Source organism: Salarias fasciatus, chromosome 1, assembly GCF_902148845.1.
Source record: "Salarias fasciatus chromosome 1, fSalaFa1.1, whole genome shotgun sequence".
Taxonomy (NCBI): domain Eukaryota; kingdom Metazoa; phylum Chordata; class Actinopteri; order Blenniiformes; family Blenniidae; genus Salarias; species Salarias fasciatus.
Genome location: NC_043745.1, coordinates 25,865,174 through 25,881,276, shown reverse-complemented (window position 1 = coordinate 25,881,276; position 16,103 = coordinate 25,865,174). Strand labels below are relative to the sequence as shown.

The following is a 16,103-nucleotide window of genomic DNA, read 5'->3' as shown; positions in this document are numbered from 1 at the left end:
TCCCCTCCCCTGTCCTGGTCTCCAGTGAACTGCTTCTCCTCTGGATCTGCAGGTCCTTGAAAAACAGGCGATGGATCCTTGCCAACAATCACTGAGCTGAATAAAGAACCACAGACTTGACAGACACATGCTTGTGGAACCATGATTATCAATATTTTCAGGATATGGTGTATATGGTACTGCACGGATATTTTACTTCACTTTTTGTATTTTTTTCAGGACTACATGTGTGATCAATCTTACAGACAGATCATTTTTAATCTATTTTGTGAGCCAAAACATGTCTTAAAACTATGTCTGGTTTTAATTCCAAAGTTGTTTTCCTTGAGCAGTTAAAAAAAACAACATATCAAAAAAATGTAAAGAAAAATACTAGATACTAAAAAAACTTTTTATTCTATAATGGCACTAAAATTAGAAACATTTTTTTTTCTAATCCATCATAAAACTGATCACCACTTGAAATAATGTAATTCAATGAAAATTTTTCATCTATATTGCTAAATTTAGGAAGCACATCAATGTCGATGCATAAAAGTTGCCTATTTTTTCCTTTTTTTTTTTTTTTGTTGTTGAGTTTTTTGTTTTCAGAGGATCCGTGTACTCACCAGGGAGGAACGCTCTGTTGTTTCTTGCCGGACGACTAATGCTGCTGCACCCGTCCTTCATAACAACACCGGCTTTGCTTGTAGGTAAGGTGAATATGATACAGTCGGTTTGTACGCTGCAGGAAACTGGCAGAAAACTGCCTTTACAGGCGGCATATTAAGGTGTTTTACACAGTAAAATCGGCTGACTGTTTGCGTTTTGTTTTAAATCAGTCCGTCAGCGAAATAAAGTCAAACGTTCGAGTGCCAGTGGATAATTATTGCTTCTATTGCACTTGAGGGCGTGAACACATAGAAATAGAGAACCTCCTGTCTATTATATTGGAAAAAATGAATGAAGTAGCCGCTCATATCACCTCTTATAGTTAAATGTGTTTCGTGAAAATGCGTCAGTGTCTCTTTTCATGCTGACAGAAGTTTCTGAAAACCTGAAGTTGTACTTAACAGCAGCAGTCGCGGTCGCCAGTCAGTCCTGTTTCACTAATACACACTCGGATTTTTCATTACTAACTTGGCACAAGCAGCAGACGATTAAAAGGACATATAATTGAGATTTCACATAGTAGAAGGACGTAAGGTGTTACATAAATATGTGTACAGTGCAGAGACACAGCAGAGCCATGACATAACATACACATAACACACCCTTTCATTTCCACTCAGTGTGTTCATCTCATGACATGGAATTTTCTTCCTAACTTCAAATATGTTGCTAAAATCAATTACATTACTCAGGAGGACTATATTCCTGTTAACATGTTGTGTAAACCAAGTTATGTCCTGAATGGTTTGCTCATAAATCACTTGGACAACACTGAGATAATAATTTACATGCAGGCAGTTTGAAGTCACACATTAAAATGACAAACCTGTCATGTGATTGTGGAGCTACAGATTGCCAGGTCTGAACAAGGCTTGTTGAAACCGCAGGGCACCACTTAACCACCTTTTATTACACATAAGTGAACATCTCAGTGTCCTTGCTTCATGGAAACTTGAGGCAATTCCATGAGAAAGGAACAACATGGACAATCAGAAAAGTTTTCAGATTTTAAAGATTTTTTTTTTTGGTTGTTTTTCTGTTTAAAGAAATGTTATTTTAATTTCTCTGTTTTTTTTCACTGTGACAACAGCACCTTCTGAATGTCTTTCGGTGAAATCGAGGGTCATGCGGATAATAAAATCATTTTTTATTTTCAAAATATTTTTTACCTGTCAGAAACCAAACTTAATTTGTATTTTCTTACTTACAGATGTCATCTATGATGAGGAGATACAAGAAAAGGAGAGCAGAACCATTTTGAGCCTGTCAATCTGTAGTGTATGAACTGCATATTCATGAACATGCTCTCAGTTTCTGCTGCTGCTCACCACTCTCTAAAGTGGACCCTGCCTCGCTGGAAAGCCTCACTTTGCAGGACTTACTGTCCACCGGTGTCGCAGCAGCAGCTGCTTGGGATAATCCTTCTGAGAAGGACTCATAAATGGACAACAGCACCTTCATCAAGGATAAACCAGAAACCAGTATTTACCAGAGCCCCAACGTTTGGAGATAAGGTAGCAATCATAGACAGTAGTGGCAGCCATAGCTACAAGCAGCTGTATTCCAACAGTTTGGCACTCGCTAGTAGAATAAGCGTCGCACTCAACTCTGACTTCGGGGGCCTGGGAGGAAAACGGATCTCCTTCCTGTGCAATAATGATGCCTCCTATACGGTGGCACAGTGGGCCACTTGGATGAGCGGTGGGACAGCAGTTCCACTCTATCGAAAGCATCCAACTTCTGAACTGGAGTACATAATCTCTGATTCCCAGAGTTCACTACTGGTGGCGGCGCATCCCTGCGCTGAAATCCTTGAGCCTCTGGCAGACAGTCTGGGGCTGCCATGTGTGACGATGCCCCCTACGTCTAACTTGAGCGCTTTACATGAGACAGACGCACAAGAGAAGGAAACGACCATCACAGACTGGGCTGACCGACCGGCCATGATTATCTACACCAGTGGCACCACAGGCCGTCCCAAAGGAGTTCTGCATACACACAGCAGCATTCAAGCCATGGTAAACAATGCTTTCTAATTTGTGATTATTTGGAAAAAAGACAAATTCAGTTTTGTGAGGAGATGAGGGAATTGCTTATTAGTGAGGTGGAGGTAAGAGCATTTCATAACCATATGAACACTTTCACTCTGTAAATATTTCATTTGTTGAGCGTTTTTTTTTATTTTAATGTTTTTTTATATATGCTCTTTGTGTATTGTGCTTTTTAAAATTCTCACATCAAATGTTTTTTAAATCTTAATCTTAAATTTTTTTAGCGTCTTTCTTCAGTAAATTTGACAAGTTATATTCAAATTAAAATAGTCAAAGCTCTGGTAGTAATACTATGCATCTGTGTGAAGACTGAGATTGTGATAAATATCTATTTGAAAACAACTATCATAAAGATTAGAGTCAACACTGATTATATTGTGAAGGTTTGCAATAAAATTGTTCAATAACAGTAAAGACTTATTCGCTTATGAAATAGCCACAGGTGCAATGCAAACTATCCAGAGTTTCCAAATAGAAATGCAAATAAAATGTGCATGCTTTAAAGACAGAGCGTGTGGAGACAAACCCACATGCATATTTGATTCTCTGATTAGCATCAATCTCCTCTCATTCCTGTTAAGGGTTTGAATGGTCACTAATTTATGCCATTAAAGGTCTGCTTAAGATTTCTCAGTATTTTTATAATTAACCTAGATGTCCAACAGTGTGGAAAATAGAATCACTCTAAAAGGAGACAGAGGTTCATTTGCCCCTGGTTGGTCCAGGGAAATGAGTGAGTGAATGATTAAGTGAGTCTGTCTTCCTGGAAGGAAACAACATCAGCTTGTCAGAGTTCCTGGAAAGTGCCACTGTCAGTTTAGTGTGAAGGATGACTTTTTCATTTTTTTTTCTTTGCAAATATTAGGTGGTTTCAACTGACTGAATCATTTCTTATAGATATATTATTGAACATAGTGTTACTTTTACATGAGCGCATCGTGAATGCTGCAGAAGTATAAACATTGTAAAAAAAAAAAAAAAAAAAAAGAGAAATGATTGGGTTGCTTGCTGTATTTGTGTTGTCACTTTACATGGCAACTCCTAAAAACTTTAGCCAGATGTCTAATCTCTGCATTAATCTGTGGGCTTATGTGTTGTCATTGGGTCAGCCCACTGACGTCCCAAATGATTATGGCCCCAGAACGAGAAAACAATAACAGAATTATGTAATTCAACACTGAAGAATAGTGACATCCACAGCCATAACTTAAAAAGTTAGGTTTGTTCAAGTTTTAGTTGAAATAATGTCAGTTTGTATGAGATATCAATGTGGGATCCAGTGCTGTCATAATGATCTTTCTCTTTATACATCCACCCATAATGCATTGTTGATGTCTCATAGAGTCAAGCTGATCCCATTTTTGGATTTGTATACAAAGTGTTGCTTTCTGGAGTGCTATTTTCAATTGTTGCCTTACCGGTATGTAGATTTTTTTTTTTTTTTTTTTTTTTTTTTAATTTGATGTAATGCATTTGAAGAGGATAACTTTTATGCTGTGAAGGACTGGTGACCTGTCCAGGGTGTGCCCTGTCTTCTCTCACAGTCAGCTGGGACCAGTTCCAGCACCATGTGACTCTAAGTTGCTTGGTGTAGATGGCTGGAATAACTTCAGTGCAGCCTCACTAAATCTCACAAGCATTCTTGATAATTCCAGGCTCATCTTTTAACAATAGTTCTTTCTGTGCAGAATGGTGTCTCTGTTGAACATAATGTGGGGAGGGATTCCTTGAAAAGGCTTGTGAAACTCTTTTCATGAACTCGAGCCTCAGTGGAAAGCAGTGCATAAAGAGCTTGAGCTATTATGCTTCCCAGGTTCAATCAAATCCAGAAGTTTCCAGCTCTTATCAGACCTTATTTTTGCAAAAGCAAGATAATTAACAACTGAGATGTGAATTTAGCAGGTGAGAAGGAAATTACAGCAAAAACAACAAAAAAATAAAATTAGCACCTTAAACTCACAAGTCATCTAAACCAGTTGGTTTTGGAGTAAAGATCAGAGCTTATTCCAATAAGCTGTAAAAGCATAGACGTAATCATGTTTCATTGCAAATTTTAAAAAGTTATTACTCCAGAGGAAGTGCAGCGTGAAGGCTTTCATTTAAAGCCTTTTGTTGCTGATGTCGTTCTCTTTTACTTGCAGAGGGAACCAGTAGAATGGTAAAGGATTCAAATAAGTCACCCACAAAAAAAAAAAAAATCAATTTGCGATCTGGAAGTGTACCAAACCACAGCTTAAAGCAGATCATTGTAACAAATGGCTGCCACAGTGGAAGCTGATTGAGGTGATTTATTTTCCAGACTATATGATATGCTGACATCTCCCTCCTTCTCCCCTTCCCCCGTCCTTTCCCCGCCATCCTCCACTTCCACCCCCCCTTCAGGTTCAGTGTCTGGTTTCCGAGTGGGCGTGGTCCAAGGATGATGTGATCCTCCACACCTTGCCGCTTCACCACGTGCACGGCATTGTTAACAAGCTGCTGTGCCCGCTCTGGGTGGGCGCCACCTGTGTCATGCTCCCAGAGTTTCAACCGCAGAAGGTGCAAAATTTCTCTTTGTCTTTGTCGTCCTCTCTTACATTCATCTCAGTTCACTTCTCATCAACGCAGAGAGGTCGTTTCCAGCTGCAGGTGCCCAGATATCTTCAGAATGATTATGAGAAGTATCTCAGAGTTTGAGGTATTGGGAAGCCAACACCGGATGGTTAAGCTGATGGCTTTTAAAAGACTCTCCTTCCACATCAATTCTTCTTTTTCTATTCATGATTCTCCTTCCCCGCTCTCTTTTCTTCCTGTTCGTCTCCTCGCTTCATCTCCTTCTCTTTCTATCAGGCTCTCCTCCATCTTTTTCGCCTTCTCCTCCTCCCTTCCTGACTGTCAAACTAAGTGTTTGGGGCTCAGTGATGAATTGCCCTGTGTGGCTTTGTATCTGACCAATGCCGACTCACGGCAGGGGCTTAAGCAGCAAATCAATCGATGAGCTGACATTGAAGAATGATAGCGCTTGTTTGGCCCTGATACTGGAGGGAAAGACAGGGTGCTAAGTGTTTGCGTAGGTGTGGCATTATGGGAGAGTAAGAGCAGATGTTTTTGAATGAATGTCCGATTTCTATTCGTAAGTTATGAACTCTACAAATGAATGTGTGTTGGAGCTATCGAAAGCAAAAGATTGTGTATATCTTCCAGCGTGGGTATTGCAGCCCTGCTAAAGTTATCAGTATTCCGCTGTTATCCCTGACCTTGTGTACCGCCCCACAAAACCCTTTCTCTCATCCTCGGAAAAAAGCCTTTATTCTCCTCCTCCTGAAGTTACAGTACATTGATGAAGTGATCGATAGTCTGTCTCTTCTATCCCCTAAGATCTTTGAAGGGTAGCCTAGGCAGCAGAGGCCGGCATTGATTTTTGTCTGATTTTGCCTGGAGATAGTGACAGAAATTTTCAGAGCAGGGATTGTGATCCAGTAAATCACAGATAAGTCTATTTCAAGTGTGCTTTTGCAGGTTGATGGGAGCAGATACTCCTCCCTGGGTTCACACTGCTCTGGTCAGGCTTTATTTATTTATTTGAATCCCTATTGACTACTTCATCTCGGCAAGCACTTGAACGTAATACCGCCGTCACTGCTGTGGTATTCCTCAAGAGGGAGGGCTGGAGCATCAGCTTATCGTGTTGAAGCAAAGGCATTTTATTAAGTAGCCTGGTTGATGGAGGTGCTATTTGGAAACACTTTCAAGTGGCTGTTATAGCATCCAAAGCCATATTGATATCGAAGAAATTATAGATTCTGACAGTTTTTGTGTCTAGCTGTTGCACTGACAGTGATGGAAATGACAGTCACCCATCCTTAAAAGCCTGTATACATAATTATATCAGAAACTATTGACTCGATTTGTTTTGAACTATTGCAAATGTCATGAATCTAAGAAGGTAAACCATGCACCATATCGAGATCACGTCACATTTATTTTTTCCTTCGTGCCACCAGCAGGTCAGACTTTGTATCCCAGAGATTGATTCAAGTCACTTGATTTTCAGAATCTAAGCCGGTAAAGTAATTTATTCTACATAGACATTACATCCCACTTGACTGACACGGGCAACAAAGTTTCGTCCAAGAGTGAAATCCATGTTGAATTTCTTAAGTCGCGGGAGTGCAATTTTTCTTCAAATTGTAAAATAGTGCAGTTTAAACTTTGGTGGTCTGGTTGAAAAAGTGGAAGTGATTATTATTGAGTTGTTTGAAGTACCGCTGTTGAAGTTCTGTCTCAGGTTTTAACGTCATCATAATCATGATAACAGTTCAGTTTAGTAGATGTTTGCAACACACTGGTCTAAGATGGAAAAAAATGTCTAATTTTATACCTTAAGAACACCTGAATGTCAGCATTGTTATTATTTATTGTTTTTTATGAATGTTTTGCTTGCAGTTTTGTTCCGACGGAAGTGGTGGAACATTATTCACGGTCTTGAATTAATATTTAAACACAATCTGAAAACATGCACTTGAGTTTGATTGGTGAAAACTGCCTGTGGGTGTAAATGTGTGTGTTATGAATGTGTGTATTGTTGTATCTCTGTCTGAATGATTGAGATTTCTGTCAGACAAATTGCATCCGTGTTTGTAACGCAGTTAAAAAAAAAACTTCCCGAACAGTTCACGAAGAGCAGCCGAGCTGCACAGAAAGTGCGATTCGGTCTCAAAAGTCGGCTTTTGATACCTGCCAGTTTTGAGTAATCAAGGTGGCTGACATGCTGACAGTTAACAAGCGGCCCGTCTCTTGAAGAATCGGCGGTCGTGTTGGAGTCCCGTGTCGAGTGGAGGGTTGAGCAGCTCCTAAAGTTGTTTAGGATGCAGGCCGTGGCTCTGGGCTTTCACCACATCCTGTCCCCGAGGTGGAGGCCAGCTCTTTGACAGACATAAATTGCCTTCCTCTCCCCTCTAGAGTGGACTTGGTGGAAGCGCTTCAGTGCACTTGATAGACATCGCCCAGAATGGTCAGGGCACCCTGCGTTAATAATTCGCCTCTCTGCACAAAGTTTTATTCCGTGTGCGCACAGGTGAGCGGCCACCGCTCGCGCCGTTTTCACATCGACTTGTAATGTTATCGTGAGAAATGAGATCGGAAACTGATTAGACTGTTTGCACATCATAATCGTCCCAGCTTTATTTGTCTGTGTATTTCAGTTATGTTTGTTTATTAGAGCCAGAGGAGGTGGGAGGAAGATCATTCAGTAGATAATAGATCAGTTGAGTCTGTGAGGAGGTCACTCGAAGGAGAAGTGGAAGGAAGAGTTTAGAAATTGCTACCACATTAAGAAGGATGTTGTGCTACTACAGGTGAGAGCGATGATAGGAGAGGCTGCATTTTTCTGTGTGTGAGGATATGTCTTGGTGTGTATGTGCAAGAGAGAGAGAGAGAGAGAGAGAGAGAGAGAGAGAGAGAGACTGCAGAGGCAGTGAAGCAGGAAATTATGAAATGGAGAGAGAAGGTAAGTGAATGTGAGATAGGGAGGAAAAAGAAAGATGAAGGAAGATGTGAGGTCAGAGATGAATGTGGGGAATAAAAAGAAGCGCTCGGAAGACGGAGGGAGAATGAAAGAAGAAGAAGTGAGGATAAGTAGACTGAGAGGGGCGACAGCTGGGGAGGAGCATTTTGTCTCCCTTGGGGGGGAGAAGGACAGGACTTAGAGAAGCTGTCGTTCACTTTCACTTAATTCATGCTGTCGTCCCATCCTCCCATCGTCTCCTGCAACGTACCCAAGCTGTGTGCGCCTGTGTGTGTGTGTGTGTGTGTGTGTGTGTGTGTGTGTGTGTGTGTGTGTGTGTGTGTGTGTGTGTGTGTGTGTGTGTGTGTGTGTGTGTGTGTGTTTCCTCATGTGAGGAACGAGGTAGAGCGGGTGGGGCGGGGTGTGGAAATGTCTTTGTCCTTGAACAAGTGAGTTTATGTGATATTTAAACGGCGTTTTTACATGTGGCTGTAGTTCACGATGCACGTTTATGCCCATCACTGTCTGTGTGTGCTTTATAAGCGTCGTGCTCCGTGCAGCAGAGGACACGGACGGCTCCTTCTGCGAGAGTCAAAAAGCACATTCGTCAGGAAAAAAAACAAAACAAAAAAAAAAAGCTGTACTGAAGTCCTTTTAACTGGCCGGTGTTGCTGCTCTGCCCCACAGCAGTTGGCTATTTTCCTCCTCCTGACCTTTACAAATCTCCACTTTTTCTTGTCCTTTTTTTTTTACTTTGGTGTTTTGTTGACAGGTTAAATATGAGGCTGCCGTTGTGGCTTTACTCTGCCATTAGCCATGCTCCGCCGCAACTAAAAAGAAAAATAAATCACCTTTTTTTTTTGCTGTTGCATACACTAATGGAATGAATCTATATGTATTAGCTTAGTTTACACTGTCCCTCCATTTGATACACACCATTTTCTGCCTCTCCTTATCACTGCGCTTTCTTCTCTTTTCAGTCCTATGTTGTGCTTATCTCTCCACCTCCTCTCTTTCATTCGCCCAGGTGTGGGAGATGCTGCTGAGCTCCAAGGCTCCCATGGTTAATGTCTTCATGGCTGTGCCAACGATTTACTCTAAGCTGATCCAGTACTATGATCAGCACTTCACTCAGCCTCACGTGAAAGACTTCGTCAGAGCAGTCTGCAAAGAGAGGATCAGGTACTGCCGGTGGGATCGATGGCAAGCGGCTCACTCATGGGTCGGAGTATCTGTGCATGTTTGGTGTGTGTACTCACTGGATGAGTCATTTCTGTAAAATACTCTCACAAACGTAATTCAGCGTCTCCCTCACGTAACAGAAACACACCTGAACAGGGAGTGATTTGATGCAGGAGTATTCAAGGGGCATGTTCAGAGCCAAAACGAATTGCACAAGGAAAGTTAATATTGGTGCATTGGTGCTTTCTGTGAGGAGTTTGCATGTTCTTCCAGAGTGTGGATGTGTTGATGTGGTAACATTGAGTTTTTAACACAGAAATACGGTTGGTGCCTGCACAGTGTTAACGCTCTCGTCTCTTCTGAGGAGATTGAGTTTGAATATGGATGGCCTGTTCTCACTGTGTGGCGTCTCCTCGAACATTCCAAACTGTTACTACAGGCTAACTAATCCACCCAGTCTGAATGTGAGTGTGTGTGATGACGTGCCTCTCATTGTCTGAGCTGTGATATGTGTGTGAGTGTGTGTGTGTGTGTGTGTGGGACCTGTCCAGGGTGTACTCCGCCTTCACTCATACTCAGCTGGAATTCGCTCCAGTGCTCCATGTGTCTCTAAATTAGATGAAGTGGTGTAGAAAATGAATGGATGGAATTATTTCAATAGAGCTAACATCTTTTATGGTGGACATCAGAGGTAATTCTTGGAAATTACATGTCTCAGAAAAAAGGAATACAAAGAAAAAGTTTGAAACTATAAGATTTCCACATATTTTAGATTTGTTATCCACATAAATACTGAAAAGAATCAGTACTTTTGTTTGTTTTATTCTGCTTAATTTTAGCTCATAATTCATGAAAAAAAAAGAATGCAGTGTAACAACATTTTAGCATCCTGCGTTTTTCCCATTTTCATCACCAGAGGACATTATTGTCACAATCAATATTTTTAAAATGCTGTTAAGTTTATCCAATGTTGGTTTATCAATGCACCTGTGCAGCGCTTTTGCCTCACGGCGAGAAAGTAACGGGTTCGAATCCCCAGCCAGGGCCTTTCTGTGTGATGTTTGCATGTTCTCCCTGAGTGGGCTCGGGTTAATTAGTGACCCTAAAACTGCTAACAGGCGCGAATGTTTGAGTGTGTGCATTGTTGTCTGTCTTTGTGTGTTTGTCCTGTGATGGACTGGCGACCTGTCCAGGGATTAATAAACTGGGGTTAGCTCCAGCGCCCGTGATACGGAAGATGGATAGATGAGTTGTGGATCAAAGAAAAACCATTTTTATCAGAAACACCGAAGGCTTTTCAGACCTCTAATTGTCTTGATGAGCTGCGTGTCAGAGCCACAGCTGCAGCTGACTGTTGACCGAGTTTTTTAAGTGGTTCAAATCAAGGGAAGAAAGCACTATTACCAACTTCCTGTTGCTGTTCAAACACGAGGGCGGACATGCCCCTCACTGCAACGTGCACTACCTCTGAGCCTCACTTTTAACACCCGCCAAGCAAACATCCTGCGCTGGTCTGTTAATGAGAATGAAATATTTACTGCTGACTTGCTGATCGCTTTCTCCAGATCTGAATCCAAATGAACACGATGAGGGGATTTATTTTTAGCAAGTGTTAAATAGTGGGCATTTTTAACAGTCTTCTTCTTTGTATTAACTTTTTGTTTTGTCAGGTGTCTGCAGTATTTTTTTCAGTTGTTGACTTCAAGCTACCAAGATTTTCTATCAGATTGTACTGCATTCTTTGTATTTTCACTTTTTCTTGGAAGAAAATGATTTTTTTTGAATAGCACTACAGCAGTTTGAGTCTCACTAATTGTGTACCGCTCATGTGAATACAGAAAACAAATGTTTCTTTTTTTTCAATGTTTCAAAGGAAAAACAAAAATTACATTGAGAGAACTGTGGTGCGTTTCAGTGAAATTTTGCAGTATTTCATTCCCATGTGTCCCTCTCTCTGCAGGGTGATGGTTTCGGGCTCAGCTGCTCTCCCTCTTCCCACACTGCGGCGCTGGGAAGAGATTACAGGACACGTACTGCTGGAACGCTACGGCATGACGGAGATCGGCATGGCGCTATCCAATCCTCTCAAGGGCCCACGCATCCCAGGTACGTAATATTAACAGTAGATACTGTTGCACACACTCATACATTCAAACAAGTAAAAATAAAGAAAGCCAAGGACGCAATGTCAGATGCTGTCTTGGAAGAGCTGTTTATTATGTTGAGTAAAAGTAGTGTTGTTATGCTTGAGGTGTTGTGTTGTGTTTTCATCTTTCATCTTGTTATTCTCTGTATTCCTTCATGGTTCTTTGGTTGTGGTTTGGATTTGTAGCTCATCGCTGTTTCATCCATCCATTCATCCATTCATTCATCCATCCATTTGTCCATCCATCTATCCACCCATCCGGCATCTATACTGTTTAATCCCAGCTAACTGTTGTGGAGGGCAGGGTACATCTGGACGCAGGTCACAGTCCATCACAGGACAAACTTGGAGACAGACAAGCACATTCACTCACCTTCTCACCAAGGGCGAATTTAGGATCACCAAACACATGCATGTTTTTAGACTTTGGAAGGAGGTAGCTGGAGGGAACCTACCCACACACACACACACACACACACACACACACACACACACACACACACACACACAGGAGAACGAGCAAGCTCCACACAGAAAAGCTCAGCCAGGATTTGAACCCACATCCATCTCACCATGAGGCGAGAGCGCTAACCACTGCAACTCATGTTTGGTTCATTTTTACTTTCTCTATTGTCATGATTTTTTGTCTAGTTGACTGTTGTCAGCTGATTGTCATTGTTTGCTCATTTCCAGTGTGTGTATATGTTCTATCCCCCGGCTTATCATGTCATCAGTTCATTTTGTCTGTTGGTCTTCATCAGTCTTCTTCGTGATCCTTCCTGCATCCGGAACTTTTTCTCTCTGTCCAATATGTTGATCTCATCAGGATTCTTCCTACATTACCTCTGTTCCTCTTGTCCCCCCTCATATTTGCCTGCTCTTTTGTATGAATCTGGACGTTTGTTTTTAACTTGATTTTTTTTGATGAGTGTATTAATTATTCACATCATCTCGAATATAGATTACCCTTTGTTTAGTTTACCCATCTGCATCTCGGATCCTTCCACAGCAACCTCAGGTGTGAAAACGAAACAGATATCGTTCTACCTCGATTAATTTGTAGTTTGTTTATGGCAGAACAAACCCAAAGAAGCATTTGTGTATCTGGTGTAAAACCTGCACTGATTTATGATGTTAGATTGTAGTTCTAAGTACAATTCAGTCAAAAAAGTGATCTGTACCTTGACAAATTCTTCTAAATCATGAAAATGCAGCACCGTGAGTGCAGGAATGCTCTCATTACTCCGTAACAATCACAGATTCAGCAGTGGTGAAGCTTCTGGGTTGTTTGATAGCTCCTCTGATGGATGAGCTACCCTGTGTGATTGTGGATATTCTGCTCTTCAAAATGATTGTCGTGTGAGTCAGCAGGAGGAAAAACAACAAACAAACAAATGCAATATTACTTTATTCTCTCTGTTGCTGCTGTCTAGTAATTAAGTCTCCCATGTGGTTGGTGTTTGGTGGTCTATGGCTTGCGATTATTAATCAGCAAACTTGTAATCAGTAGTTTCTTCCACTACGTTGAAATGTGTGGTGAGTTGGTTGTGGAGATGAATTAGAATGAAAATGAATTAATCATGCAAAGTATTGAGGTCTTTGCTTTCCATTTTATATTCCAAAACTGAGTTTTATTGTAGTGCAGCCGATAATGGCACATCTCATTAGGCGTGATTCTGCTGATTTGTTTGTGAAATCTGATAGGTAGCTGCTAAAACTGGGACAGCTTGGCGCTTGTACACATTTATCTGTTCATCTGGACTATTTAATCAGCGTTTCAAATTAAATTTGATAACACTGTTTGAGTCCGATGCTGATTCTAAGATATTTTTGACACATCTCTCAACAGATGTGCGGAAGCGGTGGAAAAAGTAAAGTCTTCAACATTCGCTATTGTTCAGATAAGCAAACGAGGTGCCACTGCTGTATTGACACCTCGTTTGATGGATCCAACCTTCCTGGTTTATTTTACACCTTTTAAGGATGAAAGAATATGCTTGTGTGACAACACACACACACACATTCACTTTCTTCCTCTTTCGAACGTCTCTTGCAAGTATTTTTAATGATATTCTGTTTTGATTGAGTGCCTCAGCCTCACATGCTGGGCTGATCATAGACTGTTTTCTCTGGTGTGCTGTCGGGTAAAACCTCCTGATCCCAGCTACACCTCCCTCATACATGCAGAAACAAAAGCAAGGCCCAGAAATCAGGTCAGACTGGTGGATGTTGCTTTCTTCTCCCGTCTTCTCCCGTCCTCCCCTCTTCGTCGCTCCTTCCTTTCGCATTCCCCAGCCAACGCTTCCTCTAACAGGTAAAGCTAATTAGCCTCAGTCTGGTGCTTTGTTGGGGTTTTGTTTTGTTTGTTTGTCAGTGAATGTTTGGCATAAAGCGAGCAGGCGGTGCTTGATTCCTCTCAGGTGATTATTAAGAATGGCTTCAAGAGGTCTGTGGTTCGATTGATGTTTCGTCTGCGGCACTCGTGGAGGAAGTGCGTGTCTGTGTAGTTAGGTGCGAGCGTACGCAGACTTGGGATTACGCCTGTTTGAGACTGTGCTCCTGTCTTGTCTTTAAGTAGGTTAAAATGGATCAATAGCAACCGCAGGAAACACCTTTCAGAAGAGTGGTGAAGTGGTGTCACTCTCTCTCTCCGTCTCTTACTCACACCTCTTTTTTTCTGCCCCCCACAAGCCAATTAGAAGACACCTCAGCTCCCAACGCACCTTACTGACAGCAGTTAATAACTTTCTACTGTATTCAGGGCATCTGGAAGGTAATAGGTAGTAATAGGTCGTATTGCTAATATGTAAACATGCAGTGAGATGGGAAAAAAATAATTGCCCCCTTCTTGAATTATTGTATTTACCCTACTTGAAGGCCGTCAAATAAATTTAAATAACCAAAGCAAACACAAAATTCAGTTTGTAAATTATGGTGTAATGTGTTAAAGGAAAAATGTTGTCAAAGTCTACTTTTCCATATGGGATAAAGTTATTTTCCCAAAGTAACAGTGGCTAATCACATTTTTAGAAAGCTGAGTTAATCATTTTGACTGACCACACCCAAGCCTGACTAGCTCCAGACCCATCAACCAAGAAATCATTGAAATAGAACCTGTGTGATGAAACGTCGGCTAAAAGATCTCAAAAAGCTGCAACAAAGCGCGGCGATCCAAAGAATTTTAAGGACAGATGAGAAATAAAGCAATTAACATATATCAGTCTGGAAAGAGTTACAAAGAAATTTGTAAAGTTTTTAACACAGAGACTCAGGACAACATCAACACCCTGGACAAAGGCCTCCCGAAGGTCAATGTTCTTAACTCAACACTAACAAAGAGACTGGGAAAACATGGCATCCATGGCAGAGGCATAAGGCAAAAACTACTGCTGACTAAAAATCTTACTTTTGAATGCAAACAGCTGAATGATTTTGAAGAGAATAATCAGATGAAAATTGAACTTTTTGGAAGGTGGCTCGTTACATCTGGCATAAATTAACACAGCATTTTAGAAAAAGATCATCATCCCAACAGTCAGTGACTGTTTGAACCGTTTTGGTTCAGCTGGACGATCCCTCGCAAGTTGTATTCTGAACTGATCTTTTTTTTTTTTTTTTTAAATGAAGGTCTTGCCTAGGCAAAGTCCAGACTTGAATTGGATTGAAATATTGTGACATAACCTTCAAAAGACCATTCATACTCGAAAACCCTCCAGTGGTGCTGAATTAAAACAACAGTGGGTCAAAATATCTTCACAGAGATGTGAAAGACTCATTGCCAGTTATAAAAAAAAAAAACACTTGATTTTAGTTGTTTCTGCTGATCGGGACCCAACTATTTGCTGGGTTCAGGTTACAGTTACTCATTTCACACACCTAGCTTTGAACTGTTTTTCTTTTTCTTCATAAATAAAGCCATCCTTTAAAAACTGCATTTTTTGTTTCTTTGGATCATCTTTGTCTGACATTTACATTTGCTTGATGATCTCAAACATTAAAGGATAAGTTCGGTTTAAACAGTTTTCACATTGTTTATAGAATGAAGTACAACAATATACTCACCCAGGAGGCTTTTCTGATCCGAACAGTGCTTCGGGAGAAATTTAGATCCAAAATTGAGCGGCGCACATCCGTATAGGTCTAGCAGACGGGGCATCGGTAACGCCGCTCCTAAAACGGCTCTCCTCCACGACAACCCGTTCATTCTATAAACAATGTGAAAACTGTTTAAACCGAACTTATCCTTTAAAGTGGGGGAAAAAGTCAAAAATAAGAATTTGCAAAAGGGGGCAAATACTTTTTTCATGGCACTGTATGGCATGAAATGAATTCATCCTGGTTTCTTCCTCACATCTTCATCCTGCCACCACTTTCATTTTTTCGATTCTTTTTTTTTTTTTGTCCCACTTTTTAAGCTTCGATCCAACGACAGTCGCAGTGTCACATAGGTCTCTCATTATTTTGGAAGAACGACTGAAGAGCAGACCTTTTTGGAACCTCATTCCTCCTCCTCTGCTCACGGACCTTTTCCCTGACGGCACTTACAACCCACCCGCTCTTCTCCAAATGGCACTCGATCTTGTTGAAT

General features: G+C 41.1%; 1 protein-coding gene across 1 annotated transcript in view; it reads left to right on the top strand.

The window, feature by feature from the left end:
- The first annotated feature begins 658 nt into the window (after window positions 1–658).
- acsf3 (acyl-CoA synthetase family member 3) overlaps window positions 659–16,103 on the top strand; it is a 36,382-nt gene continuing 20,937 nt past the window's right edge. The window contains exons 1-5 of the mRNA XM_030098330.1: window positions 659–692; window positions 1,862–2,669; window positions 5,085–5,240; window positions 9,215–9,369; window positions 11,330–11,475. Of these exons, the coding sequence (XP_029954190.1) occupies window positions 1,932–2,669; window positions 5,085–5,240; window positions 9,215–9,369; window positions 11,330–11,475 (1,195 nt within the window). The 5' untranslated portion in view covers window positions 659–692; window positions 1,862–1,931. The remainder of the gene's footprint in view (window positions 693–1,861; window positions 2,670–5,084; window positions 5,241–9,214; window positions 9,370–11,329; window positions 11,476–16,103) is intronic.